The sequence below is a fragment of the Poecilia mexicana genome, unplaced genomic scaffold (genome assembly GCF_051168715.1).
Source record: "Poecilia mexicana isolate PSO_F unplaced genomic scaffold, ASM5116871v1 scaffold_11, whole genome shotgun sequence".
Classification (NCBI taxonomy): Eukaryota; Metazoa; Chordata; class Actinopteri; order Cyprinodontiformes; family Poeciliidae; genus Poecilia; species Poecilia mexicana.
The window spans coordinates 19511350-19538069 of record NW_028263380.1 but is presented as its reverse complement, the minus strand read 5'-3'; the positions used below and the strand labels follow the sequence as shown (position 1 = coordinate 19538069).

Here is a 26720-nt window from a genome sequence, read left to right as displayed (position 1 = left end):
CCGGAAGTCCTCACATCCACAGTCGCTTTCTTGACTCTCCGGTTGGTCAGCAGAGAAAAAGGGATCCAGCGAGTAACGGGAGCAGAGCTGGCGTGGAAATTAAATTAAACTGGAAAAAACACAGCAGAAGGCATAAAAAACACACTTAAAGCAGGTGAGCAGGCGTGGATTTTGAGTTTTATCTGTAATCTGACCCGGTTGTGGCGCTGGTTTCCTCTCCCCTGTTGTTTTGGAAAGATGTGGAACATCATCAGAAGTGTTTGGAAAGATCTGCTGAACTGTTGGGGCGGCGCGGCTTTACGCTGATTCCTGCAGCCGGGTAAACCCAAACAAAAAGGGGATTAAAATGATAAAAACATGAACTCTGCTAACGATGCGCTCACATTTTAATGCAACTCTGACCTAGATTGAAGGGGGGGGGGGGGGTTAATTTAAGCATTTAAAAGTATTCCTGAGATGTTTGATGTGTTGCTCTGTCCTAAAAATACTTGGATTTTAAATTGGAGCACTTGTTGCTTTAGTTTTAAAGAAAACATCCTGTATGGAGGGGGACCCGCTCCCTCTCTGCAGGCTCTCTGTGGGGGGCTGCTGTGACTTACAGGAAAGATGATAAAAGGCCAATTGTCCCACATCTGGTGAAAAGCTGCAGCAAATCCCAGTCTTATCAGATATTCCAGCGCTAAACAATGCCAGCTTGTTTTCACGTTCAAATCTTTAGCTACAAGTGTATTTTTCTGCCCTGAATGCTAATGTGCTCGTCTTCCTCTCTTAGGTCTGCTTGGATTAGATAATCGATGAAGAAACCAACCAGGATGAGGATCTCTGCTTAAACATCCCCACTTCCTCTTCCTTGTGTCTGGACGGAGAAAACCCACTTTAGTTTTTCCCCCCTTGCAGAGCAGAAGCATTGAGCTGCAGTCATGGCGAACATGTGCCCTTATGGCCGTTTCACCCACGCCGTGGTGCGAGGCATCCCAGAGACCTTTGGGAAAACAGCTGGAGAGGGCCGTGAGAACGGGGAGGTCACGGTGGACCAGGCCAAAGCCCAGCGGCAGTTCGGCTGCCTGACCGGGGCGCTGAGGCAGAAAGTGGGCCTGCAGCTGATCGAAATCCCCCCCGACGCTGAGCTGCCGGAGAGCTGGAGGGTAGAGGACGTGGCGGTGATCCAGGGGGACACGGCGCTCATCACCAGACCGTTCAAGCAGCAGAGACGCAGTGAGGTAACGCAGCACACGAGGGAATCCTTCAGTGGGGCTCAGAGACGTCGGACTGTTTCAGGAAAGTGAAGCTGCAGGGCCGGCCCAAGGCATACGCCAGTTGAACAGCTTCCTGCTGCTGCTGGGGTTCTGACTAAAACCAGGAAGATGGAGCACATCACCCAAAAACACTACACTACAAAAACACAAAATGTTACCAAGTATCTTTGGTTTCGTTTCTAGTGCAAATATCTTAGCACACTTGAAATAAGACAAAACTAACTTAAAAGTGCCTTTACAGCAAGACACCGGGGAACAAACTTCATTCATCCCTATTTTTAGAAATGTATGAGATCAGCTGTGCAGCGTTATTAGTAATACTTTATCTGCTTGACCAAAGCCTGATTTGAGGTGCAGCAGTTCAGCTTCACCCTCTGCATTCCTCAAATAATAAGTAATCTGACGTCTTTCAGGATTTGTCATTTTATCATTTTGCTAATATTTCCAGAAATTGCAACATGAAACTCTGCTACATAAAAAGCTGAAGTGGGTTATTAAAAAAAATCTGATTGTGAAATATCTTGATTCACAGCTGGTTTTAAAAGAAAATTATTCATTCTACTTGTATTGATGGATTAGAGTTGTGGCTTTATTTCCCCTTGTGTTGAAATTTCTGGGTGACACGCTGCAAAAACACAAAACTTACCAAGTAATTGTTTAATAACTCTGCACCGGTACAGCACACTTGAAGAGCTTTATAAGTTTGGTCAACATGTAAAATCAGCTTTAGTTTGATTTTACATGTTGACCAAACTTAGTACAATTACGAGTAAAACGACCAATGTAAAATAAATAATAAAGAAATTGAAATAGACAAAAGCAATAGGTTGACTACCTTAGTTGAACATAACAATAAACTACAACAGACTTTCTTTCAAGTGGTTCAGAAAGTATTAGGAATTCTAAATGTAATGTAAAATAAATAATAAAGCATGATGTCGCATAGAATTAGATTGAATAGATCTGCTCTTGTGTATCAGTCACTCAATGTAAAGTTTTAGCTGAAAAGTTTAAGTTAAAATTCAGTTAGTTAATAGAGAATACCCTTAAAGGAGCAGCATGTTGTGTTCAGTGCCATCTAGTGTCGATTTTAAGAACTGCAACCCTTTGGCAGCTGAGTTAATTTGCAGTTTAACAGTGGGGCGTTTCCTGTACCTGTTTCTCCTCTTCCTCAGGCGGACGCGGTGAGGAGGGTGATGTCAGAGCTCAACCTGACCGTGGTTGAGATGGGCGATGAACAAGGTGACTCTGGCGGCGCCACGCTGGAGGGCAGCGACGTCCTGTTCACAGGGAGGGAGTTCTTCGTGGGGATTTCCTCCCACACCAACCGCAGAGGAGCCGAGGTGCTGGCAGACACCTTCAGGGTAAGGAGCAGCAGAGAGAAGCCGGTTGGAACTTGGTGAGAAGTAGATGGATGATCGATGGAGGAGCGGTGCGTTCAGGGACCTGACAGTCTGGGGGAGTCTGGAGAAGTTTAGAAGGAGAATTTAAGGCAAGAAAAACAGGAATATTTATATTCCCTGGATTTGTCTAAAGATTCAATCCATCTGTCCGTCCGTCTGATTTTTGATTTTCTCTCGTCTTTTTAAACCTTTTTTTTTTCTGCTTTCTGAGGACTGAACTTTCAGATCATTTGCTGTGAATAATTTAAAATCCAGGCACTTCTACTGTTTTTCTCCAGCTTCCTAATTTGTTTAACCCCCTAAATAATCTAGTGTTGTATTCAGAAACATATTATTTAACGTTTAAATTGTTAAAAACAAAAATCTGTCATGAAGCGTTTGTCACTAACACACCTGCCTGGATCCAGGCTGATGTTTTAAAGTTCTTTAAACTCCTGGAGTTTAAAGCTCTTTCAGAGAAGTTGGAGGAAGTGAAAAGTGATAAATTACCACATTGGTGCGTTGCGGTGGAGGCCGGGTCGCTGCCAGGACTGTAAACAGAGCCGCTGCCAAAGTGAGCAGGTGGTCATTTGCTTTATTGCATTTTGGGAATTCTTGTCTGTGAGCGGTGATGAATGAGGTCGCCTCATTCCTGGGATAATGAAGGACCGCACGCTGCCCTCCCTCCGGACTGATGAGAACCAACATTAGGATTGATTTTCCCCACTTCTGCTGAGTGCATCTCTCTCTTTCACACACACACACGCACACACACACACACACACACACGGTTTTATGGATGCTGTTTGGGTGGACGGTGTTTGTGCGCTCTGGGCGGGGGATTTAACAGGAAGCGTTTGTCGTGCTCATATGTTTTCTCCTTAAGAGGAATTTGACCCAGTTTTCATTCTTCTTTTGTTTCTTTCTTTCTGAAAACATGGGTGGAAATCTTGATTAAAATCTGATTTTTATGAAGATTTTAATAAAGAGTCAGCTGGAATATTTGTCATCTCAAAGTTACGGCTGACTCCGAACTCGTCCAATGAAAAGCAAAGCAGTTTCTTCTTTCTTCATCCTTTTTTGTTTCCTTCTTCGTTTCCTTGTTCCTTCCTTCCTCCGTTTCATCCTTTATTTTTTGTTCGTCTTCTTTTCTTCATTCCTTACTTCCCTTGTTCCTTTTGTCCTTTCTTTTCTTCATGTTCGTTTGTTCTTTCCTTTTTTGTTCCCTTGTTCCTTTCCCCATTTGTTCCTTCTTTCTCTCCATACTTCTTATTTTTCATTTCCTTCATTCCTTACTTGGTTCCCTCGTTCCTTTTGTCCTTTCTTATTTCTCTTGTTCCTTTCATTCCTCCTTCCTTTCTTTTGTTTCCTTCATTCCTTACTTACTTCCCTTGTTCATTAGTTTTTTCCTACCTTCCTTCTTTTCTTTTTCCTTATTCCTTTCATCCTTTTCTCCTCGCTTCCTTCCTTACTTGCTCTTTTCATCCTTTTTTTGTTTTCTTGCTCCATTAGTTTTTTCTTTTCATCCTTCATTTCCTCTGTTTCCTTGTTTCTTTCTTCTTTTATTCATTCCTCCTCTTTCTCCGTTTTGTTGTTTCTCTGTATGAAGGACTAGGGAAGAAAAGGAGGAAGGACTTAGTACTTGGATCAAATTACTTGGCACTAAGTGACTCAGTATTCAGAGCTTTTGGGTCCAGACTCAGGAAACCCGCCCAGAACCGTAGTTCTGTCTGGAACCTGTCCGTAGTTCTGAACAGATTCTGGACGGAAGGAGCAACTCCGGCAAGGATGGAAACATTAAACTTTTATGTGTTTCTCAATAAAAGCTTTTTATAATTCATGAACCGGTTAACGTTGACTGAACTGTGGATCGGTGAGATTTGTTAAAATAAAACTCGGGTCTCAAAACGTTCATCTTTAAATTTTCCGATCTGTTCAGGACTTTGCTGTGTCCACCGTCCCGGTCTGCGGCGGCGCCAGACTGAAGAACTTCTGCTCCATGGGCGGACCGGACACCATCATCATCAGCAACGGCGACGGCGCCAAGAAGACCCTCAGGGTGAGAGCGCACCGTTTCCTCCTTCCCTCTCACATGCTGGATCTTTGTAACGTTTTGATTTGTGAATGTAAAATCTATACTGCAAAAACACTAAATCTTATTTTTGTCTAGTTTCTAGTGTAAATATCTTAGTTCTGTCTTATTTGAAATGTACTAACTTACAAGTAACTTTTCTGCAAGAAGTAGAGGCTTGTTTTAAGTAATAATTCCTTATTATTGATTTTAAGAAATTATTTGTTCCATTGGCAGATTATTAAACTTATCGAGACATTTTCCCATCTTATACGTGAAATAATCTGCCAAAGGAACTAGTACTTTTTCATCTTTATTAAAGAATTGTTGACTTAAAACAAGCTCCTATATTTTTGTGAAAATGTACTTGTAAATTAGTTTTGTCTTATTTCAAGTGTAGTAAGATATTTACACTAGAAACTAGACAAAAAATACTTGGCAAGACTTTTTGTTTTTGTAGTGTGCATTAAAAAAAGACGCCTTCAGTCAGGTTTGAACTGAGTTTTTTTTTAAAAGGTGACATATTGTGTACATTTTTTCTGATAATGATATTTTAGCTGTTTTAGGGCGTTTTGTCACTTTAAATCCAAATAATCTTCTGCTGGCCACGCCCCCAACTCAACGTTTAAACTCACACCTGAAAGTGGCAGCAAACAGATTCCCAAATTATAGAACCGCACATCTATAAAGTGGTTTAAGTCAACAACAAAACACTTTTCTTTACCAGCAGCCATCGTACAGTGTATGCACTGTACGATTTCATTCCTCCTAAAACCAGCAGACCAAACGTGCTGGATCTCCACTTGGGTTGCTAGGCGACGGGCTGGGGTTGCTAGGCGATGGGGAGTTCCTGCTGATTTGTTACATTCTGAAAGTTTTTGAAACTACTAATTTTTCAGGTAATGAAAAACATAAACTTTTTTTTTTTTTTTTTAATCACCTTAGTGTTTTTAGCACTTAGGTTGTTTTTGGGAGCAAATGAAAGAACAAAAATGTGCAAAATGTGAATTTAAGAATAAAAGAAAAGCATAATTAACCTGTAACGTGTTCCAAGCAGTCAGTGTTTTTTTTCATTATTTTATTTGGTAAGCTGAGGTTTCGTGTGTGTAATTGTGTTGGTTTCAGATGATGGAGCAGCTGACCGATCACCACTACGACGTTCTCACCGTCCCAGAGGAATCTGCGGCTAACTGCATCTACGTTAGAGGCCCGTCCAAACGGGACTTCCTGCTGCACCGGCCCGCCGAGGAGTGTCCTGACAGCGTCTCTGTGAGTTCACCACTTCTTTGTTACAAATTAGATCCATTAAGGTGGAAAAATGGCTTCTAACTGTCCTGAAATATTCAAAATACTTTCCTAGGATTGTAAATTTCAAAATGTTGAATATAAAATTTGGGGCGTTTTTACTGTTTTTTTAGCTTAAAAACAGAATTTAAAAAATAAAGTACAAATATTTATGAGGACATTAAGTTCTTAAAGGGCCGGTTGTGCTAAAATGTATTGATAATCCTGATAAATGGTTAGAACTGTCTCTGCATTTGATAAGTTATTCTTAAAATTAAATAATATTGAACGTCTTTTCACATCAATCAGACCTTCCAGAATTTCACTTTTTAATTTTTTTTTGCAATAAGAATCAAAACTTTTCTGGTCCTAATTTAGAAAAATTTGCAAAAAATGTTGCAATATGATAATGTTATTACTCTGAAATAACAGTAGTAGTAAACTACACTGCCACCTGGAGGTGGGAGTTGGCATCACTTAAAGCCAATGTTTTTGACCATTTCTCTAAAAAATATTTCAATAAACTCCGTCATGCACAAGCATAATAAAATGACGCAATTTGTTGATTTTACGTTAATTTCCAAGTCCCCAATTAAACTGGAAGTATTGACTGATGTAATTTGTCAGTAAACGGATAAAAAAATGGTTTGATTTGATTAATAACACAGTATTTAACCACACAGCTGCTAACAGCCATGTTAAAAACTGTGTGCTGCAAAAACACCTTACACCACACTGCAAAAATATACTGTCTTAGCAAGTATTTTTTTTAATCTAGTTTCTATTACAAATATCTTACTACACTTGAAATAAAACAAAACTAACTTACAAGTAACTATATATCAGCAATATATAGAAGCTTGTATTAAGATAAATTTACTTATAAAAGTAAATTTATCTTAATTTACTTTTATAAGTAAATTATAAATGTTATAAGTTAAACAATCTAGTATTTTTTCGTTTCAATTAATTTTTTTCTTAAAACAAGCCTCTATGTCTTCTTTATAAGTTATTTTTAAGTTAGTTTCTCATTTCAAGTGTATTACGATGTTTGCACTATAAACTAGACAAAAACAATACTTGCTACGATAGCATATTTTTACAGTGTGGCGGGCCAGATTTGGCCCCTGGGCCTTATGTTTGACACATGTGGGTTAAGTGGTCCTCAGCCTGAGATAGCTTGAGAAACCCTGGACTAAAGTAAAATCCTGATTTAGCAATAAGCAGATGCCGAAGTCCAACCAAGTTTCCGATCTTGAACGAGTGTCATGCCAGTGATTCATTTGAACCATTCTGCTTTCCAGCAGCCATTATCCCCCTCCTCCTGCATTAGCCTGAGCCAGTTATGACTCTGTAACTGGATGAGTGAATCGTTTCCTGTCGGCTCTCTGCAGGCCTTCCAGAAGCTGCCGGACTACACCCTGCTGCCGACGGCCTGCAGTGAAGCATCCAAGCTGGGAGCGTCTCTGTCCTCGCTCTGCCTGCTCGTCAACAGAAAGCACACGTATTTCTGAGGACGCTGCTGCCGTTGCATAATCAAACAGCATTTTATGCTGGTGGCTCATTAGTCACGGCCCACAAAGTAAAAACAGTGTTTAATAATAATGGTTTCAGGACACAGAGGTCTGTGGTGCAGCTGCTCCCCCTGCTGAAAGTTCAGCTACTCTCAGTTCTTGTCATTTCATTTTACAGTAAAGGAAAAAAAAAGCTACTTTTCTGCAGGTTTGGTACGAGTGTGAAGAAACCCAGATGGTTTGGTGAATTTTTTATACTTGCAGTGTTATATTTTTAATCAAGCACAAGATCTAAACCACTTTAAAACAAAAACTAAAGCAAATTATAACTGTTTACAGATAATCTAAATAAAAAGTTAACTGAAGTATTCAATTCATCTTGAAACATTTAATCTTAAATGGTTTGACAGAATGAACAAGTTTAATTTTCTAATCACTGTCCTTTAAGGTGCACCTGTAAAATCTGAAACAACTAATCTGTATTTCAATTATTACAAAATTTAGTCTTAGTTTAGTGAAATACACCTAGCTGCTCAATGAAGGAGATTTTAGCTTCCTAGAATATAAATTTGTAGTTGTGGAAATAAAGTCTAACTTTTACTGACTCCAGTATTCATTTATTTTATTTTATAAAAACTATTTTAATAGTCAATTTAAGTCGTTTTTATTAATTTTTAATTTTATGGTAAATACAAGCACCAAAAACGATTATTAGAAACAAAGATCGGGCTTTTCCAAACTGATCTCTTTACTTTACTCTTCAATCGCCTAACCGATAAACGGTCAATTTCCTAAAATCCAGCGTTTTCTCATATAAAGCTATGGGCTCTTTGCACCTCAGCTTCCGCGTTCGGGGTAAAGCGGCTCGATTGTTTCCGATCCAATACAAATATCATTTACATTAGGTGCTTGCAGTGCTTGGCCAAGGTTTGTACATTGATCCGAAGCCCCAACAAGTCAGCTGGAGAAAGGTTTTAAGATGTTCGCCTCGTTATACATTCACTGACACGAAGGTGAGTTTTACTTAAACTTTGTGGCTAACATTAACGTTAGCTTATGCTAGTAGGCAATATTCTCGGACATTGTTCTTGTAAAAATGTGCTATTTAAGTATCTAAACATTCTAACGGACAATGTATTTATCTTATTTTCAAGCATATTATGTGTGTTTATTGTCGTTAGTGTCACAGACTAACGGGGAGGTTACGGTTCGGACTTTTTACTTCCGAAGCCTGACGGAGCTCAACAAGCTCATAGCTTAACAGTAGCGCAGCTCTGGTGTCAGAGATCTGGTTCAGCTGTTCAGGTTCAAAGTTGCTGCTTTTAGAAAAATATGACCGTGTTGCTTCATGTCTCCATGTTATTTCGTTTTATTACCTTTGCATGTTTCTTGTGAAGAGCTCAGATAGGACGGTGTTTACAGCAGGATGTACAGGCGGATCACTTGCTCGGCTGTCTGGCTCTGGTCTGCTCTCGTTCCCATAAACTCTTTCAGGCTGAATACAGAAGTGATTCCATGGAAATAACTCAGGGAGGCTCCTTTATTTACCATCCGTATCCCTGGTAGTTTTAGGCTGATCCGGAGTGAAGTGAAGGCTGCAAACTATGCTGTGCGGCGTTAGCTGGTAGCGACAGATATTCACAAGCCAACTTCTTAATTCAGGATCGCTTGGAAATTAACGAAAACTTAAAAGCCCATTATATTAGGAAGACAACAATGTTAATAGTATTGTTTTTTTGCATCTGAAATACGACTTAGTCTTTTCTACCAGTCATGGTAACTCAAAGCGGAAAAAAGTGAGCCGCATTAGCTCCTGGAGATGTGACGTCAACGTCTTAGGTGCAAAGAGCCCATTGGACCGTCTTTCCATAACAAACGTTATCCTTGCTTATTTCCGTCATGCTTTCCCCACATCACGTTACATGTTTCTGCTCTTATCCGCTTTTATGTCGACACATCTTCGCTTTCGTAGCACAAACGTATTTTTTATTAAATTGTCTCTGATCTTCCGTGCAGCTCAGTTGAAGGTTGGAGTAATAACTTAAGGAGCTGATCGAGTGTTTACATTTCAAATCAGAGCCGCATAAAGCGTATTTTCCGTCCTACACGGGAGTGTTTGGACCGTTACGCTCTCCAGTTCTAGCAAGGCCGCCATTTTTGATTCCATACCAACGACTCAAGGATGAGCAGCGGCGCCCTCTGCTGGATGGCGGCTAAACTACAGCACTAAAATTACGTAAAAGCGGACATTCCAGGTTGATTGGAACTAATTTTAATCTAATAAACCATTAATTGATAATCAGTGATTAAAACTTTTTTGCAGACAAATAAGATAATTATAAAACAAATTCGCTTTAACAGAAGTTTGATTCAGTTTAGCTCCTAGAAGTGGACAGTTTTATTTAAATTGATGTAAAAAAAAAAAAAATCTAACATTTTTTACATTTTCTTTGATATTTTTTCAAAGATAATTAAATATCAGTAAATCTGATTAAATGCAGTTACTATGTGAAGTTTAAAATCACATTAAGTGGCATCCTGAAGAAACCCTTTTTCAAACAGAAATGTTTTATGCAGGCACAGCCATAGTTACCTAAAAAAAGTAGTAATAAATATTTTGTAAATTTTAATCGTTTTAACATTAGTACCTAAAAAATATTAGCTTAACTCCAATCAAAACACTCACTATTAGCTTAACTCCAATCAAAACACTCACTATTTGAAATTTCCCCAAATTTATTTGTTTTGTCAGAAAGCGAACATGTTTAACGGTTGGACTTGGCGACTCTCTCCAACTCGTCCTTCTTCTTGATGGCGTAGGAGTTAGAAGAACCCTGAAGAAGCAATAGAAAAAGGAAAGTTCAGAACATCTGAGGCAGAAAGACACAAAGCAGGCTGAATATGGTCCAATTTTAAGCTTTGGGTCACCTTGGCTGCGTTGATCAGCTCATCAGCCAAACACTCAGCGATGGTCTTGATGTTCCTGAAAGCAGCTTCTCTTGCTCCTGTGCACAACAGCCAGATGGCCTGCAGACAGCAGAAAGTTTCAGATTAAAGGCCTGAGGGAGCCACGGGTTGGTTTCAGTGGAGTTAAAACACGTGGCGGCGGCGTGTGTCTGAGTTGGTGATTGACTGGGTCACAAATAGACTGCAGCCAATGAATAAGCAAAGACATTTTCTCTGCGAGCGCTCTAGCACACCGGGACAACGGATCATATCCAGACGTGACTCTAGCCTCACTTTCCATGGATTTAAAAAAGAAAAGGTTTAACTTTTCACCTGGTTGACTCTGCGGAGGGGCGACACGTCCACGGCCTGCCTCCTGACGGTACCGGCACGACCGATACGGGTGGAGTCCTCACGAGGTCCACTGTTGATGATGGCGTTGACCAACACCTGGAGAGGATTCTGGGAGCAAATATGGAAACAGATTTTAAGTACAACCTGGAGGAAACGTCGACCAAACCCTCAGACGCTTTTTCACACCTCCTCTTAGTTTGTTCTGTACAAGTTAAAGAAAATATTTTGTATGACGGCAAAATATGAGCCTTTATAGCGTGATTCAATCTTTTTCTTTTTGCCTTCAAGCTGCATCATTTCTGCAGAGACCAGGCTAAGATAAAACCTGCATCACATTCGCTTTCCTCTGCCAACGTCTCCACTAACATTTAAAATCACTTCAGATGCAGATGGATAGAAATGCAAATAAACCATTTATTTTCAAGAATTGCCGTTTCTGGAGTCAAATATTACATTTTACCCAAAATTTCAGCCAATTTTTACATAAATATGTGCAAAAATTTAATGCCTAAATTTAATGGAGAAGATTAAACAGTGAAGCAACTTATTTTAATTTAGAACAAATATTTTTCCACACACATAAAACCTGGACATCTGTGAAACCAAATCAGTCAGTTTTGCATATTTTCATTTATAAAGTCTGACTTCTAAAAGTATCTAAAATTTGTTATTCAGTATTGATCGGAAATTGGAGTCAAATTTGATGCGAGTATTTTTCATTTTGGAGAGTTATAGAAAGTGAATATTTCTACTTTTATAAATCTTTCATGTTCCCCTGCTAAGATAAAAGTGGCATCAAATAATAAAAAAATTAATTCATCTGCCCACTTGTTTCTTTTAGTCTGAGGTTTCCCAGGTTCCATATTTAATGTTGATCAAAAATTTGAGCTTTTCAATTTGGAAAAGTGACTCAAAAACTGACAACTTTAGAAAATGATAGAAAAAACATTTAGGAAAACAAGACAAAGGATGACAGGATGGACTGATGGAGGGATTGATGGATGCTTTTTTATTTAATTTTAAATGCACTGTGCTTTTAGTGGTTAAACTGAAATCCCTCAATTTTCAAACGTCAAGTAGAAAACTAAACAGTTTGTCAAAGGAAAAGTATTTCACTATAAATTTAAGAAACTTTCACCAATCAGGCTTTAAATAAACAACTTGGAAATAATAAATAAAGGAATGACTTTAAAAACTAAAGCCTAGAAATACAAATCTTTCTGTACAACAGTTTCCTTTAGTACTCATTCAGACATTTAACTTGTTTAACCCAAATTTTCTGATTCTTTTGAAAATGTTAAAACATTAATGAGTTTTGGATACTTTCGTTTTGGCAACAATAAATGGCAGAAGGATGCAGGAGATGCACAGAGTAAATTTGATGGATTTTATCATATTTGATATTAAAGTTAACACACTGAACAGATAATGTCTGGAAATATATTTTTTTTAGTTTTTCCATGCTCATCCAGACAGAGAACATACATTTATATCCAGACTGAAGGAGCCCTGTGATGAATTGGCATTAAAAACATGGAAGTGGAGCAAAAGAAAGAAAACATTGCTCCATGAACTACCAGATCTGAACCACGTAAATCCAGTCGGCTCTCACCAGGCTGAGACACACAGTAGATCGTCTAATATTTATAAATCAAAGACTAATATTAGATCATAGAAACACTTCACTGCTTTAATCTCAAACTAGAGGACAAAACACCATTAAACCCAGAATCATCTGGTCATTTTTGGCTTTATGAAAAAGTACCTCTCCAGTCAGCAGGTGGATGATTTCGAAGGCGTGCTTGACGATGCGCACGGTCATCAGCTTCTTGCCATTGTTGCGTCCGTGCATCATCATGGAGTTGGTCAGACGCTCCACGATGGGACACTGGGCCTTCCTGAAACGCTTGGCGGCGTAACGTCCTCCAGAGTGTGGCAGGTACTTGGCATACTTCTCTTTTACAGCAATGTAATCCTGCAGCAAACAGAGATGCCTTTAAAAGCTGCAGCTCATTCAAACATGTGTAGCATCGTGCGGGTGGGCGGTGTATCTCAGCTGGTGGTTGGCTGGGCCACGAGAGACTACAGCCAACGAATAGGCAGAGATCTGTTCTTCTACGAGAGCTCTAGCACGCCAGGGCAACTGGCGGATACCCAGACGTGACTCTAGCCTCGCTTACGGCGACGTTAGCTGATGAGTGACGTTCTGACGGCTACCTGCAGGGAGATGTCGTTGATCTGGACGTCATCGGTGCTCCACTTGCCAAAGAGCTTGATCTCTGGGGTCTCGGCCACAGCTGGGGCAGTCTCCCAGTCAGTCACTGAGGACACAGAGAAAATTTCACTTTAAAGACACAAAATTGCACCGTGGTTTTAAATAATAGAGTTCCTACTACCGTCATGAGAAAATTCAACATCGAATAGTTGCAAATCCCCTTTAGATACATTAAAAAGTATAAATAAATTGCCAAGAATTTGTTAAGATATTTTTAGTCATCATGGTTTGAATATGAAGTCTGCAAAAAACAGATTGCAGGAAGAAAGAACAGCGAATGGATGGACTATCAGGACAAATTGGTTGTAGACTTAAAAATATATAAGGACAAACAAAAAGACTGATGGATGGGCAGAAGAATATATACATTATCTCACAAGATGTAAGAGTTTTATTTTTTATTCCACACTTAATGGAGTTGTGTTGCATTAAACACAACTCAAATAGTTTCCACATCTTAAAATCTATTAAAAAGTCAAATGTCATACAAAAATATTACTACAGAGATTTTAAACAAATGTAGGGTAGTAAATCAAATAAAATGTTTGATTTACTACACTTTTTAATTTATTTAAAACAACATTTAAGAGATTTGCAGATGTAAAATTCACCCTGCAGTACTAAGAAAAACCTTTAAAAAAAACTATAGATGCACACGATTCTTGGTTGGGAAACAAACCAAAGAATCATCGAAATAATTTATTAAGAAAATAATGAATCGAAGAAGAGAAATAGTCAATAAAGTCATAAAAATCAGCTTCATAAGATTTCTCTCCAGTATTACCAACATACTTTTAAAGATGAACACAAAATACACTGTATGTAAACGAGACAATCCTTCAAATTGCTTTAATTTCAACAGATCGGACCTCATGTTGAGTCTGAATCCCTAAAAGCTAAACAGATTTCAGAAGAAGGCCGCAGCAGAAGCCCGTTTAACTTTCACAACTAACGCGTTAAAAATGTCCAAAACGTGCTGAGGTTTGTTATAATAAGCGAGTGTTTTTGTCTCATAGCTAAACAGCAATAACGTTAGAACAAGTATACGTAAAATATTTGATAAAAAAATGAACTAAATGTGACGTCCACAAGCCAGAACGGCTCAACGTGCCGCAGACACATGTGCTAACAGGTTAGCCACATGCTAAAGCGGAACGGTCAAGATAAATAAAACCGCCGTCAGGGAACATTCTCCCATTCTGAGTTAATGAATCGATGAATGCTGCTCAGAAATGCCATTAAATGTTGGTTTCGACTTGTTATTGTGGCAAAGAAAACAAAAATAAATTGAATTCTTTACTCACTTGTATCTGCCGCTCCGAACCACACTTCTCTGAGACGGAAAAGGGCCTTTCCGTGGCGCCGCGGACGGATATCCGGTGATGAGGTAGCAAAGCATGATGGGAAATGTTGTTTTTTAATACATACATTTATACTATCTTAAATCTGAGAGAAAAACTATTTGCCATCAGTCACAGGGATTTAAATACAGCGATGTATATTTATGAATTTAATCAATACATATTTTTTAAAATAAATTGTTAGTGTTTTACAGAAATAAATACATTTTTACTTAAATAAATTTTTTTCACATATTTTAATAAATATTGAGAAATGCACTTTTGGAATATATTAAATTTTATTTCATATGGAAAATATAAACACCAATTAATTTTGCTTAATAAAATAACATGGAACCTAATTTTAACAGGTAAGACTTATTTTAATAAGTTTTTAATATTTCCCCTTTTTATAGGAGATGGCTTCATGCAATATATGATTTTCCATTAAATCACAAAATTAAAATTTTTTAAATAATATTACATGTGAATGATCATTCTTCCGGTTTATCCATCAATTTTCTTTTGCTTAGAGATTCAGAAGATAAATGGACAAAGACAAAACAAACCAACTTGTATGTTCAAACAAATTTATTGAGAAAATGTCAGCTTTTAGTTTATTTTTATTTGCAGGACAAACACTGTAGAAACTTCCAAAATAGTCATTCTAGTTTTAAAAAGGTTCCTTATTTACAGTAACTGGTTGTAAAAGCAGAACAACTGAACACAGAGGGCGTCCCTTCATACACATTTGTTATGGGTTTCTTGTAATAAATGACAAAACACAAAAAATAACTAAACATTTAAGCAGCTTGAAAACATTTAAAAGCAACCCTTGTTTACGAGTTCCCTTCTCGCTCCATGTTTCGATAATTCACTTCCTGTCTCCACACATTAACAAACACATTTCCGTTTCCCTTCTTCTGATAAATATACATGAATAAAACATGTTGCAGAATCAGCAAACATATAAATGTAACCAGTTTTGGAAAAACAAATGAATCCCTTTTCTACTAAATATGAAAACCAGTGAAAAGCCTGAGCCATCTAAATGTGATGGAGGGTAACAAATACCACATATACAGTTGTGATCAGACATTTATGCACTAATCACTCTTCATGGACATTAATGCATCAGTTTAGGGTCTAATGGTTTACTTGAACCACTTTGTCTCAGTGGATTGGTGTTAAAGCTTCAGTGTTTGTTACAAAAAGATGCACAAGATTGGATTTATTGTGAATTTTCTGCAATTTACACAGGATCAAAGTTATAAAGGGTCAAATATATACATATACCTCCAGAAATTGGATTAATAAATGTCCTTTGGCAAGATGAACATCCATTTTTTAACTCTTTTCACAGAGTTCATTTAAATTTGTTGATTTGATGAGGCCTTACATACACAATTTAAAAGTCTGACTTTTATTTTTCATGTCAGAGTTTTCATAATATTACCATTTTATTCTCTTAATATTGTGGCTTTATTCTGGTATTATTAAGACTTTATTCTCCAATTATTTCAACTTTATTGTCATATAACTTATTCTTTTAACAACATGACTTTATTCTTGTAATTAAAAATATAAATTCTTAGCTGGAGCCTAACCTTTTGTCGTAGAGTTGATCTGAATTCAAAATAGAAATAAACAGAAGCTGGAAAACTTGCTTGCCAAACAAGATGGCCGCCTTGGGCGCACTGACATCACTCTGAAGAAGTGCACAGTGAACAAAATTAGATCAATAAAATCAATTTATCGCCCAGTCCTACTGGAAATAAACCAGTCTAAATTGATTCTACCAATTCTGCCAAAGAGAACAGACAAATACCCAACAGGAAGTTATTTTAGAAGCTTCTCGAAGTCAGTTCATCTCTAACTTGCCTAAACTTGTGCATCCATTTGTTTTGGTTTTTTATGTGTTGTTTCCATTGCATCTTATTCAGATAAACGACCCTTGGATTCCCAAGAGAAGATTGTAGATGTCTGACCAGAACTGTAAGCTTTTGGTGGATCAGTAACTCATCACTACCTGACTGGCCACTTTGCACTACTTTACCTATATAATGTAGTATGGTTTTTTAATATATATATATATATATATATATATATTTTAGCACCGTCACTGGAGGCAGTGTGTCAAAGCACTTTGGACATGAAACACTGAGGCATGTAGGGAAAAAACAAAACAAAACATTTAAGGCTTAATCCACTAAAGCGGGAGGAGAACATGTCTAGAGTACTGCATGAATCTGAGGAAAAACTGATACTGGTGATCAGATCTTTCATGCACTCTGATAATAAAAGGTTAATAAATGTCTGAATCTGGTTAAACATGATATAAATGTCTGCACTAGATGATCAGGGCAGTAATCATCTGTACAGGACGACAGCAGGTCGCTCAGGCACGGTCGGGTTTGCATGGTGTCGTTGAGATAAGCTAATATAGCACATTACTGTCCACAACAACAAAATGGCTGTTGACCCTTTACACGTGACGTCACGCTCTCCAGAACTCCGCTCACTCCGCCATGACGGACGTCAAAACAACCAACGCGCTCCTGTAAAGCTAGTCTAAAAACAGACATCTGTAGCCTAATATTACGTCTGTTTAGTTGATTTCATTTTAAAATGGTCACAGGGCGCTGCACCAAACTTGTCGTAACGTTTAATGAGGAAAGATGGCGGCGATAGATCGCAGCCGTCAATCATAACGACTAGCAGCTGTTAATGATGACTGACCGCTCTCGGCGTGATCGCGGATTTGCAGCGAACACTTTTTTTTTTTACAAGGTAAGAAGATTAACGCTCATTTACTTTATAAGTAAGTATGATTACACACATCAAATATCGCATTATGGATAAGTTACGCGTCTAACAGTTGGTAACCATGGAGACAATGCCGCACCGTCATGTAGCCTAGCATGTACGGGAAAAAACTTGTTAGCATCTCGTCTTTTGTACGTTTTTGATGTTGCTCCGGTTAAAGGGGAACCGCATTTTACGACACAGCGACAAAAATCATGGGGTGTGAATTCAGGCAAAGTCGGTAATTAGATCAACACCACAGGAGGAAGGAGGCGTGAGTCGGTTTCTAAGCTAGCTGCTTCAAACTTTTGTAAACATCGTCGTCCATGAGCCCCAACCAGGTGAGTTGTTCACAGACAAATTGACCCGAACAATTAGAAACCATGAATAAACTGACAAAAACATCTTTGGAAAACAACTTCAGTCGCTCCGTTCAATACTCCTGTCCGTCACTTCCGACGTCCGTCATGGCGCCTTGAATGATTTAGTGACGTAGTAGAAAAGGGTCAACACTTACTAAAAAGGTGCAAACATCAGCTGGAAGGGTCATAAAAGCTCTTAATCTTTTAAAGGCAGGCTGCACAGGATGTATAAATACAAATTTATAACTTGTGGTGGGAATTTGTCACCTCCTCCCACAGTTCAGTCAGAATCTGCTGAGTGGTTTTATCTGTAACTCCATAAATTAGACTTAACAGGAGGCAGGGAATGGAGCTTTTTGTTCTTTACAGCAACTGTTTGTGCAGGTTGAAAAACACCTCCACTGTCGTATTATATTTGATATTTTTTAACAATATCTGAACTAAAATGGTCATTTCAGAGTTTAATTTGTAGAAATGACCAGATACGTAGCTGGGATAGTCCTTTATAGTCCAATTTAGTTTCATTTAATCCCTTAAATTTCCAACGTTGTTTTGAATTTTAGGAAAAATCTTATAGATTTACAAGGGGAGACCCATTTCATGACAAAACAACAATAATTTCATAATGCACATCAAAACCATGCATGAACTTAAACTTCATAGTTTACTTTTTTCACAAATCTCAATCTTGCTATTTTTCTGAGACATGAGATCCCTTTAAATGATTTAACTAAAAAAAGAAACTAATTTAGCACATAAAGTTATGGGTTTTGTTCATCTGTGACAACACATTTGAAAGTTAGCACTTAAAAGTTTAATATTATGGAGCTACTGTTATAAGCATCCTCTCTTGCAAAGCCACTGGAGGTGTGAAAATGAAAATGAGTCATTTTAGTAATGTGAAGTCTGAAGGAAGTCAATAAAAACCTTAAGAAAATGGTAATTAGCTACAAAATTGTGACTGGTCTATACATTTTTAAACTGCCAATAAAACCTGATTCCAATGCAGGAAAGTAGAACAAAATCAAAATGTTTCGCAAATCGAGCATTTTTTTTATGGCAAAACCTTTAAATAATAAAACAAAACAACTTTCCTGAACTGAATTCAGCCTTCCTGTTACCTGCTGAAAACCTCGCTCTCTTTTCCAGTCTGAAAGAACTGAAGAAACGCCTTGACAGCGTTTAGAAAATGGTTACATTTAAAATGCCTTCAGGTTTAACAAAAGAGGTGAATTTTGGGTTTTCTTAACTCGGTAACAGCGTTTACTCCGAAGAGTGATGAACTCTTTTGATTATGGATCATCTTTCAGCTCATCCCTGCTCTGACCATTAATTTAGACCCACTTTCTGTGGGTTTACAACTTTTTGAACTCAACAGAAAAAAATTAAAAAAATCAAATTACATGTAAAATTAGAAATTTGGGTGTTTTCTTTTTTGCACTTTGTTTTAAAGGGAAGTAAAAAGTTGCCTGCAGTATCTTGAAAAGAAAGTTCTCTTCTTATCACTGGAGCCTTACCAGGAGAGCAAACAAATACATTTACAACTTCTTTAAATATGATGATAAATAAAGATTTCTCATTTGCAAAAGCAAACACCTATGGAGAAAGAAGAGATGAGTCCTGCAACCGCTGTTTGATACCTGATTCAAAACGGTCAGTTATCAGAGATTCCTGGATTTTAAGATGATATGAGCTTAATAAACAGCAGGATATGTGTGTGTGTGTGTGCGTGGGTGTGTGTGTGTGTGGCTACACCAGCCACTTCTCGATGCACGTGTGGAACACTGTCTCATTCGAATGCCACCAGACGTGCTTGACACCTGGAACGGTGCAGAAGAACAGGTCGCCGCGGGCCGCCAGCGTCTTCAGGCCAAAAACGTCTCTCAGATACAGCTGCAGGAGGAAAACGGAGGTTTTACTGCACGTCTTCACAGTCAGAAACTTCACAAACCTCCAGACGTTTTTGACTGCAGGATAGAAGAAACCGCTCCGCTCTACAACTTGGTTTAGGTCTCTTTAAAAAGACTTCTATGCACAATCTGCATTTAAAGTCAAGATAGTAAGAAAGTGCACTCTCTCATTTTAACATTATAAAAATAATTTGACAGTTAAAGCTAAAGAAAATATGTAAATCATGTCATTACTTATTAAAACAGAGGAAAAATAGGAACGATGTACGAAAAATTTAAGAAAACTCCTCAATCTAGCAGCCTTTAGAACCACATCAAGCAGCAATAACTTGTTCATCAGGTTCCTTTACAACACGTGTCAAACTTGAGGCCCCGGGGCCAAATCTGGCCCGCCGCAGCTTTTTATGTGGCCCTCCGGACTCCAGTTTTTCACAAATCTACAAAATTCACAGAAAATAAAAAAATCTTCACATTTATTCTGATTTTACTGCAGATTTTCAGAAAATTTGTCAAAAACATTCAGCCTTACTGGATGTCAAGTTATAGTCCGTAATTGATACGGTGAATAATAATACATCATATTTAACGTCATACATTAGCACAAATGTCATAAAACTTCCTTTCTAAATTGGCACCACAAAATCTGTAAATGTGATTGCAAACAAACACTAAAACCATCAAAAGTCCTGGAGGAACAGCTACTTATTTATATTTTAACAGTTTAATTGGTTTTATCAATACATTCTGGCACAACCGGCCCTTTAAGAACATTCAGATTTTTGATGTGAACCAAAATTAAACTGAGTTTTCAGCTCTGCTTTAGGAGATCCCTTTGTTATTTGGACAAACCATTCTGCAACACTTGGTATACAGCAAATAAATCCTTGACTTATTAGCTTCTAGGGTTCAAAACAGTCCCAGATCATCACTCCTCCTCCACCATGCTCCACAGCTTCTGTATTTGTTTCCTCCAAATGCAGTCTAGTGTTAAATGGCGAAATATGACAAAAAGAAAACATGCACCTCTGCAAACCTTTTTATTCCTCCCAAACAAGCTCAGTCCCTCCAGGAAGTTCCACATAATTAGAATATTTTCTTTGTACTTTATTTTGATAAACAATGCACACAAATGAATTTTGCATTTTACTTGACAAATTAATTTTGCATCCGATTTCTACTCACATCCTGGTGCTGGATCTCGATGACCGTCTCGTTGTCGTCATAAAATCCAAACTGACTGTAAAACATGAGAGACGGAGAGCGTGAGCATCACATGAGAATCAGCAGATCTCAGGAAAACCCCGTCATAAGAAAGAAACACTGTGTGAACTGAGCGCAGACCATTGTTATGACCCTGGGAAAATATAAAACCTTCAGAGATTTGATGTATTTGCTTGGAAAACATGAGGAGAGAAGAAGCACCAGGTTCTGCTTTTTCTAACCTTCCACTAGAAATGATCTCTGTGTTGTTTCTCGAACCAGCTGAGCTGTGAACTCACCTGGACTGCCAAGGGGTGATGACGCCGTCGTCCGGGCCTCCAATCAGAACCAGCTTCTGGATCTTCAGGAAGTTCTCTTTCCATTCTGAAGGAGGAAGTTTGACTCATTAAACAAAGAAACATGTGACGAGGCCCCAGGTTCATGAATTTCCATTTGCATGATTTCTCTTTTTTTTTCTACCAAAAACTGGACGATAAAAGTCCAAAAAGTCTCAACTAGTTTCTGTTGTTTTGTTTATTTATTTTGGATATTTAAAATGTATCCCAGTTCCAGTGTTATATTTCCATCAGAATTTAAAGTTTATTGATCTTTGAGATTGTTTTCTTGCTTTATTATGCCGTTACCGTAATTTCCCTACTATGGGCGCACTGGATTATTAATGGTCTATTTTTGAGCTTTTTTCATAAAGCAAACTGGACTATAAGGTGCATTAAGCAAAGCAAAGTCAAAGCACAATAAGTATCACTGACTACAGTAACTGTAATGTAACTAAAACATTTTGACAAAGCATAGTGAGCGCTTTGAGGTCAGTCAGCACAACCAGAATTAATTCATATTAATTCACTAGAGGGCGCTGTTTTACTCCAGAACCATATTTAAGGCGCTCCGGATTACGTCGCTTTTTCATATAGTTAAAGGCTTTTAAGTGGGCTTTATAATCCGGAAAATACTGCACCATTATTGTTATTATTATTGTTATTATTATTGTTATTATTGGTGTTTATCACAATAACTTCTGGGACAATTTATCGTCCAGCAAAATTTGTTATGTAAGAGTGGCACTACTTCAACTCATTTTTACATAAATAAACCCGTCTCTAACCTGTTGAATTTGGGTTTGGTCTCTCGCTGTTAATCAAAGCCAGGTAGTCGCTGGTGTTCACATACAGGTCTCTGTGGTGGGGGTCTGGAGACAGAAAGACAGAAACAAGTTACATCCACGAGATTTTATAACTTTAAAGTCTAAAAAGTTTAGGAGGGATGAGAATGTCACAAAATGCCCTGAGAGCAGCACTACTTCAACAAATCTTTACTAAAGTAAAAAGTATCCATCCAAGAAATTACTCAAGAGTAAGAAAAAAGTACTGAGTAACTGATCAAATGATCAATCGGTTAATATTTAAAAATTTCATCATCAGACGGACCAAAATATAAAGTTAAGTGAAAATTGTGGTGTTTTAAAAGGACGAAAATTAAAATAATTCATATAAGTAAGAAAAAAAAAAAAAACAGGAAATAATTTTTTGTCCAAATCAGTTTCTTTCAATAAAAAACTAATGAAACCTTAATAAAAACTGCAGGTCTGTGTCTGGTAAATCTTTGGTTAAAACATGTTAGTTTTTCGTTCAGTGCGAAGAAAATCCAGAGATTTTATTCAACAAAATGACTCAAGTAAAAGTAAGACGTACAGCATTTGTTTTCTTCAAAAAAGTTACTCAAGTAACTGTAACTGAGTAAAAGTAACTAGTTACTACGCACCGTTCCAGTAGTTGCAGATGGAAACCCTCTGGCCGAACGCTGTGTAACAGAGGTGGTACAGGTTTGACTTCACAAACTGGGGGAAGAGATACTTGAGGTAGTCTGTATCTGAGAGGAAACGAGGAGCAGAAGGTCCAGGGTTTAATCAGAGGAAGGCAGAAAACCCAGAGATTATACTCAGTGTCGAAGCAGCACTACTTCAAAAAATGCTTTCACTCCAGTAAAAGTAAAACGTGGCTGTCCAAGTAATTACTCCAGTAAGAGTGAAAAAGTATTTGGTAAAAAAGGGTAACTGATCAAAACATCAATCATTTAATATTTAAAAATTACATTCTAATGAATCAAAATATAAAGATAAGTGGACATTTTGGTATTTTAAGGAACGAAATAACGAAATCGGCCAAAAGAAAGATTTTTCCAAATCAGTTTCTTTCAATATAAACCTTATGAAACTTTAACAAAAACTACAGCTGTGTGTCTGTTTTTTCTTTAAAACATGTTTGTTCTCCATTCAGTGAAGTTACAGATTGTAGGAACTTTACCCAAATAATTCATCATATGCTTATGCAGATAAAAGTAGCAATGACAGCGTAGTTAAAATACTCTTAAAATAACTTTATTTTTCCAGAAAAGCTGCTTAAGCAAATGTAACTAGATACTAACCAACTCTGGATTTAATAAACTCACAAACCTGTGAAATGGAAAATGTTACAATGTGCTCCTCACCCTTTAGATAGTGTCTGATGAGATCATGTGACTGCGTGATCTTATCATGAGGTCAGGCTGCTCTCCTATAGATTTCTACAGAACCACATGACTGCAGGGGGCCTCATTGATCCTGAAGACCAGCTAAGTGTTTCTCCCCCAACCCAGGACTTATCTGGCCCCTTTATCATGAAAGAACAACCTCCTTTCCTTAACAATAGACAAAGGAACAGACCATCTGTGTTGGGCTCCATAGAATCCCTGGTGCATAACGATCAGGGATTCACACCTATTGTCTAATCAAGTCTCTCTTCTCTGACCAGAACCTATAGAAGGAAACCAGATCCACTATTGCTCAGGGCAGACTGACAGACTCCTTTGACTCTGTATTTCTGGTCTCACCTTGCAAGATTTTAATACATTTCTTATTTCTTCTCATCCAGACTCTTGTTAAAGTAACTTCTTCCATGACACCTGTGACATTTGTAGTTATCACTTTTATATTAACGTCGCACACACCTCCATATTGCCCAGCCTGAGGCGCAGACAGAGAAATGAACGAGTGAACGTTGTGGTCGGGCAGAATGGAAAGGATCCCTCTGCAAACAAGTCCACCTAAAGTAACAAGAAAAGGAAAAACATTTACCTAATTTATTCATTAGATATAATTCACAATCAGCAAATTAACAGGAAAAACATCAGTCTTTCTGTAAGGAGTCTGTAATTTACAAGCTTCCCTTCGTGAAATTGAACTACATAAATTTAGAAACTACAGATGAAATTCTAATGTAATTAAAAAACACCAAAATAAATTAGAGAAACTTAAAATATAAACAGAAAAAATGACATTTAAGAGTCAAAACTTGGACAAACACTTTTAGTAAAAGAAATCAAATTCCAATTCCTGCATGCTTGTTTCTAAAAATGCATTTCTGAGAAAAACACCTGATAGGAAAATTTGCAAAAAGTCTAAAGGTCTAATCTGCTCCTCCATGTCTGTGATCGCTGCTGATCGTTGGGAGTTTCCATCAGAAATCCCAAACGTCATAAAAAATGCATCCAGCAATAAGCACTGACAGAGACTCCCACAGATTACAGTCAACTGTTTATGCAAGATCAATTCTGCTGCCCAGGTCGCATACCAGCACTTTATCATCTGCAGTTCAGGAATGCACTCACCTTGAGAGTAGCAGATGAAATGAACTCCATCTGCAGCGTTTTGCATTATTGGGTAAATGGCTGCCTTGAATCCCTCCACCTGCTTCCACATGGACTCCAGGCTGGCACCTCTGTCAAAAAGGTCGATGACCGTCACATTGGTCCCGGGATGAGACTGCAGGACAGAAACAAAGCTTCGTTTTGGGTTGGAAGACACTTGAGGAAATGTTGTGGAAGTAAAGGCGAAGTGAAGCAGAAAAAAGGTTATATTTAGTTGGTTTTCTGGTTTCAGTTTGCAGCTACAGAGTAGGAAAAAAAGAGGAAGTACAGGCTGAAACCTTTTTGGTTTCATAAAATGCCCACAAAATTTCCTTTTTTTAACCATTTCCACATTTCCAGGTTGAGAGTTTATAAATGTCTGCAATGATGTAATATAAACTTATGAAAACACACAGGACAGAGCACATTTCATTGCCTTTACAACAATCTACATTTAAGTTCATTTACCTAAACACACAAACTGTTCCAACTAGTTTATTTCTTCAATTACTGACTTAGGTATATCTACATTCTTCTTTTAATTAAACTTTTATACACTAGTATTTCAAATTACTGTTTTACACTTTGCGTTTTGTGTTTTTTTATGCTACTGTAATATTAATTTCCCTGTCTTTAGGCAATTAGGTCAAAAATAACTTTTAAAGAAAACAAATGAAATAATAAGAGATCAAATAAAGAAAAAAGGACATCAATAACACATGCAAGAGAACTTAGAAGGAAAAAGAAAAATTAAAACAAAAAAAGTCCAAATAAAACAATGATAGGTGTGCAGCATTTATCGGATCTCTTTGTATAACTTTTTGGGCCACTTTATACCAGCCAGAATAATCTGTTTTTAAATGCAGTATTGATGCTCTGATACTGAATAAATAGCAACATTTTAAACAATTATTACACTTTTAAAAGCTACAAATTACCACTTGTATTTATAAAGTAATAATTTAAACAATACATGCTATATATATTGTCACATATGGTAAATTTAATCTTCCAGGCATGCAGAATGTAAAGAGGATAACTTATTTTGTCGTCATTTTTAGCCACTCACCTCATTAATGAACCGCTGTAAGTTCTTAAAATCGTCTGAACTGTCGAACAATCCGTGGACGATGATCACCGGCTTGTATCCGACCACCGCAGCCCAGAGACACGCACCGAGCAGCGGCCACATCAGCCCGGCCGCCCCGCTGACTCTCCTCCTGCTTCTAGCAAATGATGGCCCCGCCATTGAAACTTAGACCTATTAAAACCCCCTAAAATAATTAACTATGCATAAATAAGGACGCGTTGGGTAAAAGCAAAATAAAAAATATTGATGTTTAGCTAATGTTGAGGTCTCATCTTGAAGTTCGTTTCGTGTCCAGCTGCGGTCCAGATAAACACACAGTTAGTTTCCCTTTATGTATCTCATTTAACACGCAGTCTGTCCTCACATTCACATAAATAACAGCTGATGAAACATTCAGCGGCCGATCGACTTTCCTCATCTGTTTGTTCCGGTTTTAAATTAAAGGTGAAACGGCCGCTGCGAACGTCACTTCCGGCTTCGACTCGTCCAATCAGCGCGAAGCGAAGCGACTCCTCCCCCATTTTGCTGCATCAGGTGGAGTTTCGATGTAAACAAAGCACTTTATGCTGACCAATTTAACACGTTTCTGTCCGCATTCACATTTAAATCGGAGTTTTAAAATCTTTTTTAATAGTCTTAGGGCCAATAACAGGTATCACTAACACGATTCAGGTAAAAACTGTTTCCCTACAGGAAATAATTTACTATTAGGTCTAATCAAATTCTGTAACTCAAATCCTCCAAGTATCTTCAAATTCGTTTGAATGCTGATGCTGAACATCACTGAACAGGTGATTTGATGTACAAATCAAATCCTGGATGAGCCATAACATGTTCCAGCTGAACAGAAGCAAACAGAAGTTATAATCTTTGGATTATTAGAGCTAGAAACTGGTAATGAGGCGAGAAATGTGGGTGTGGTGATTGACTCAGACCTGAACCTGCAGAGCCACATAAAGACTGTTACAAAGTCAGCCTTCTTTCACCTCTACCACAAATCTTAAACAAACTTACAGAGGATAGCTGAAACACTGAGTTCATTTAAATCAAGGCTAAAGTTTCCAATGATGTAAGAGGAACATTGATCAGCATATTATATATGATTCTGATGATATTTGACAAAAAGTAATAGTACACTAAACAGATTTTATTTTAATAAAGTTTAATTTTTGTAGAAAAGTAATCTGTAAATCATTGTTGATCCAAAAATATAAACAAGGTGTTGAACAGTTTCTGTATTATATATTTTC

At 37.7% G+C, this 26720-nt stretch overlaps 3 protein-coding genes and 2 non-coding genes across 5 annotated transcripts; 1 reads left to right on the top strand and 4 right to left on the bottom strand.

Annotated features, from left to right (window-relative positions):
* Positions 1-8112, top strand: ddah2 (DDAH family member 2, ADMA-independent). Its single transcript, XM_015004199.2, has 6 exons — positions 1-154; positions 773-1220; positions 2432-2620; positions 4578-4697; positions 5835-5978; positions 7388-8112. The coding sequence occupies exons 2-6, from the start codon at positions 921-923 to the stop codon at positions 7505-7507; spliced, it is 873 nt and encodes a 290-aa protein (XP_014859685.1). The 5' UTR covers positions 1-154; positions 773-920; the 3' UTR covers positions 7508-8112.
* A 2113-nt stretch (positions 8113-10225) lies between these two features.
* On the bottom strand, positions 10226-14466 carry rps5 (ribosomal protein S5). Its single transcript, XM_015004200.2, has 6 exons — positions 14387-14466; positions 13025-13128; positions 12573-12782; positions 10787-10915; positions 10436-10534; positions 10226-10341 (listed from the first exon to the last, which is right to left on the bottom strand). Coding segments are annotated over exons 1-6 (612 nt in total). The 5' UTR covers positions 14388-14466; the 3' UTR covers positions 10226-10272.
* On the bottom strand, positions 10616-10748 carry LOC148156482 (small nucleolar RNA SNORA3/SNORA45 family). The gene has a single exon (XR_015764715.1). It is a non-coding gene; the product is annotated as a small nucleolar RNA SNORA3/SNORA45 family (small nucleolar RNA).
* On the bottom strand, positions 12851-12984 carry LOC148156481 (small nucleolar RNA SNORA3/SNORA45 family). The gene has a single exon (XR_015764716.1). It is a non-coding gene; the product is annotated as a small nucleolar RNA SNORA3/SNORA45 family (small nucleolar RNA).
* A 529-nt stretch (positions 14467-14995) lies between the features above and the next one.
* On the bottom strand, positions 14996-26081 carry ppt2b (palmitoyl-protein thioesterase 2b). Its single transcript, XM_015004198.2, has 8 exons — positions 25450-26081; positions 24363-24516; positions 23703-23798; positions 22479-22586; positions 21823-21906; positions 20999-21083; positions 20682-20736; positions 14996-19482 (listed from the first exon to the last, which is right to left on the bottom strand). The coding sequence occupies exons 1-8, from the start codon at positions 25627-25629 to the stop codon at positions 19339-19341; spliced, it is 906 nt and encodes a 301-aa protein (XP_014859684.1). The 5' UTR covers positions 25630-26081; the 3' UTR covers positions 14996-19338.
* Between the last annotated feature and the right edge of the window lie 639 nt (positions 26082-26720).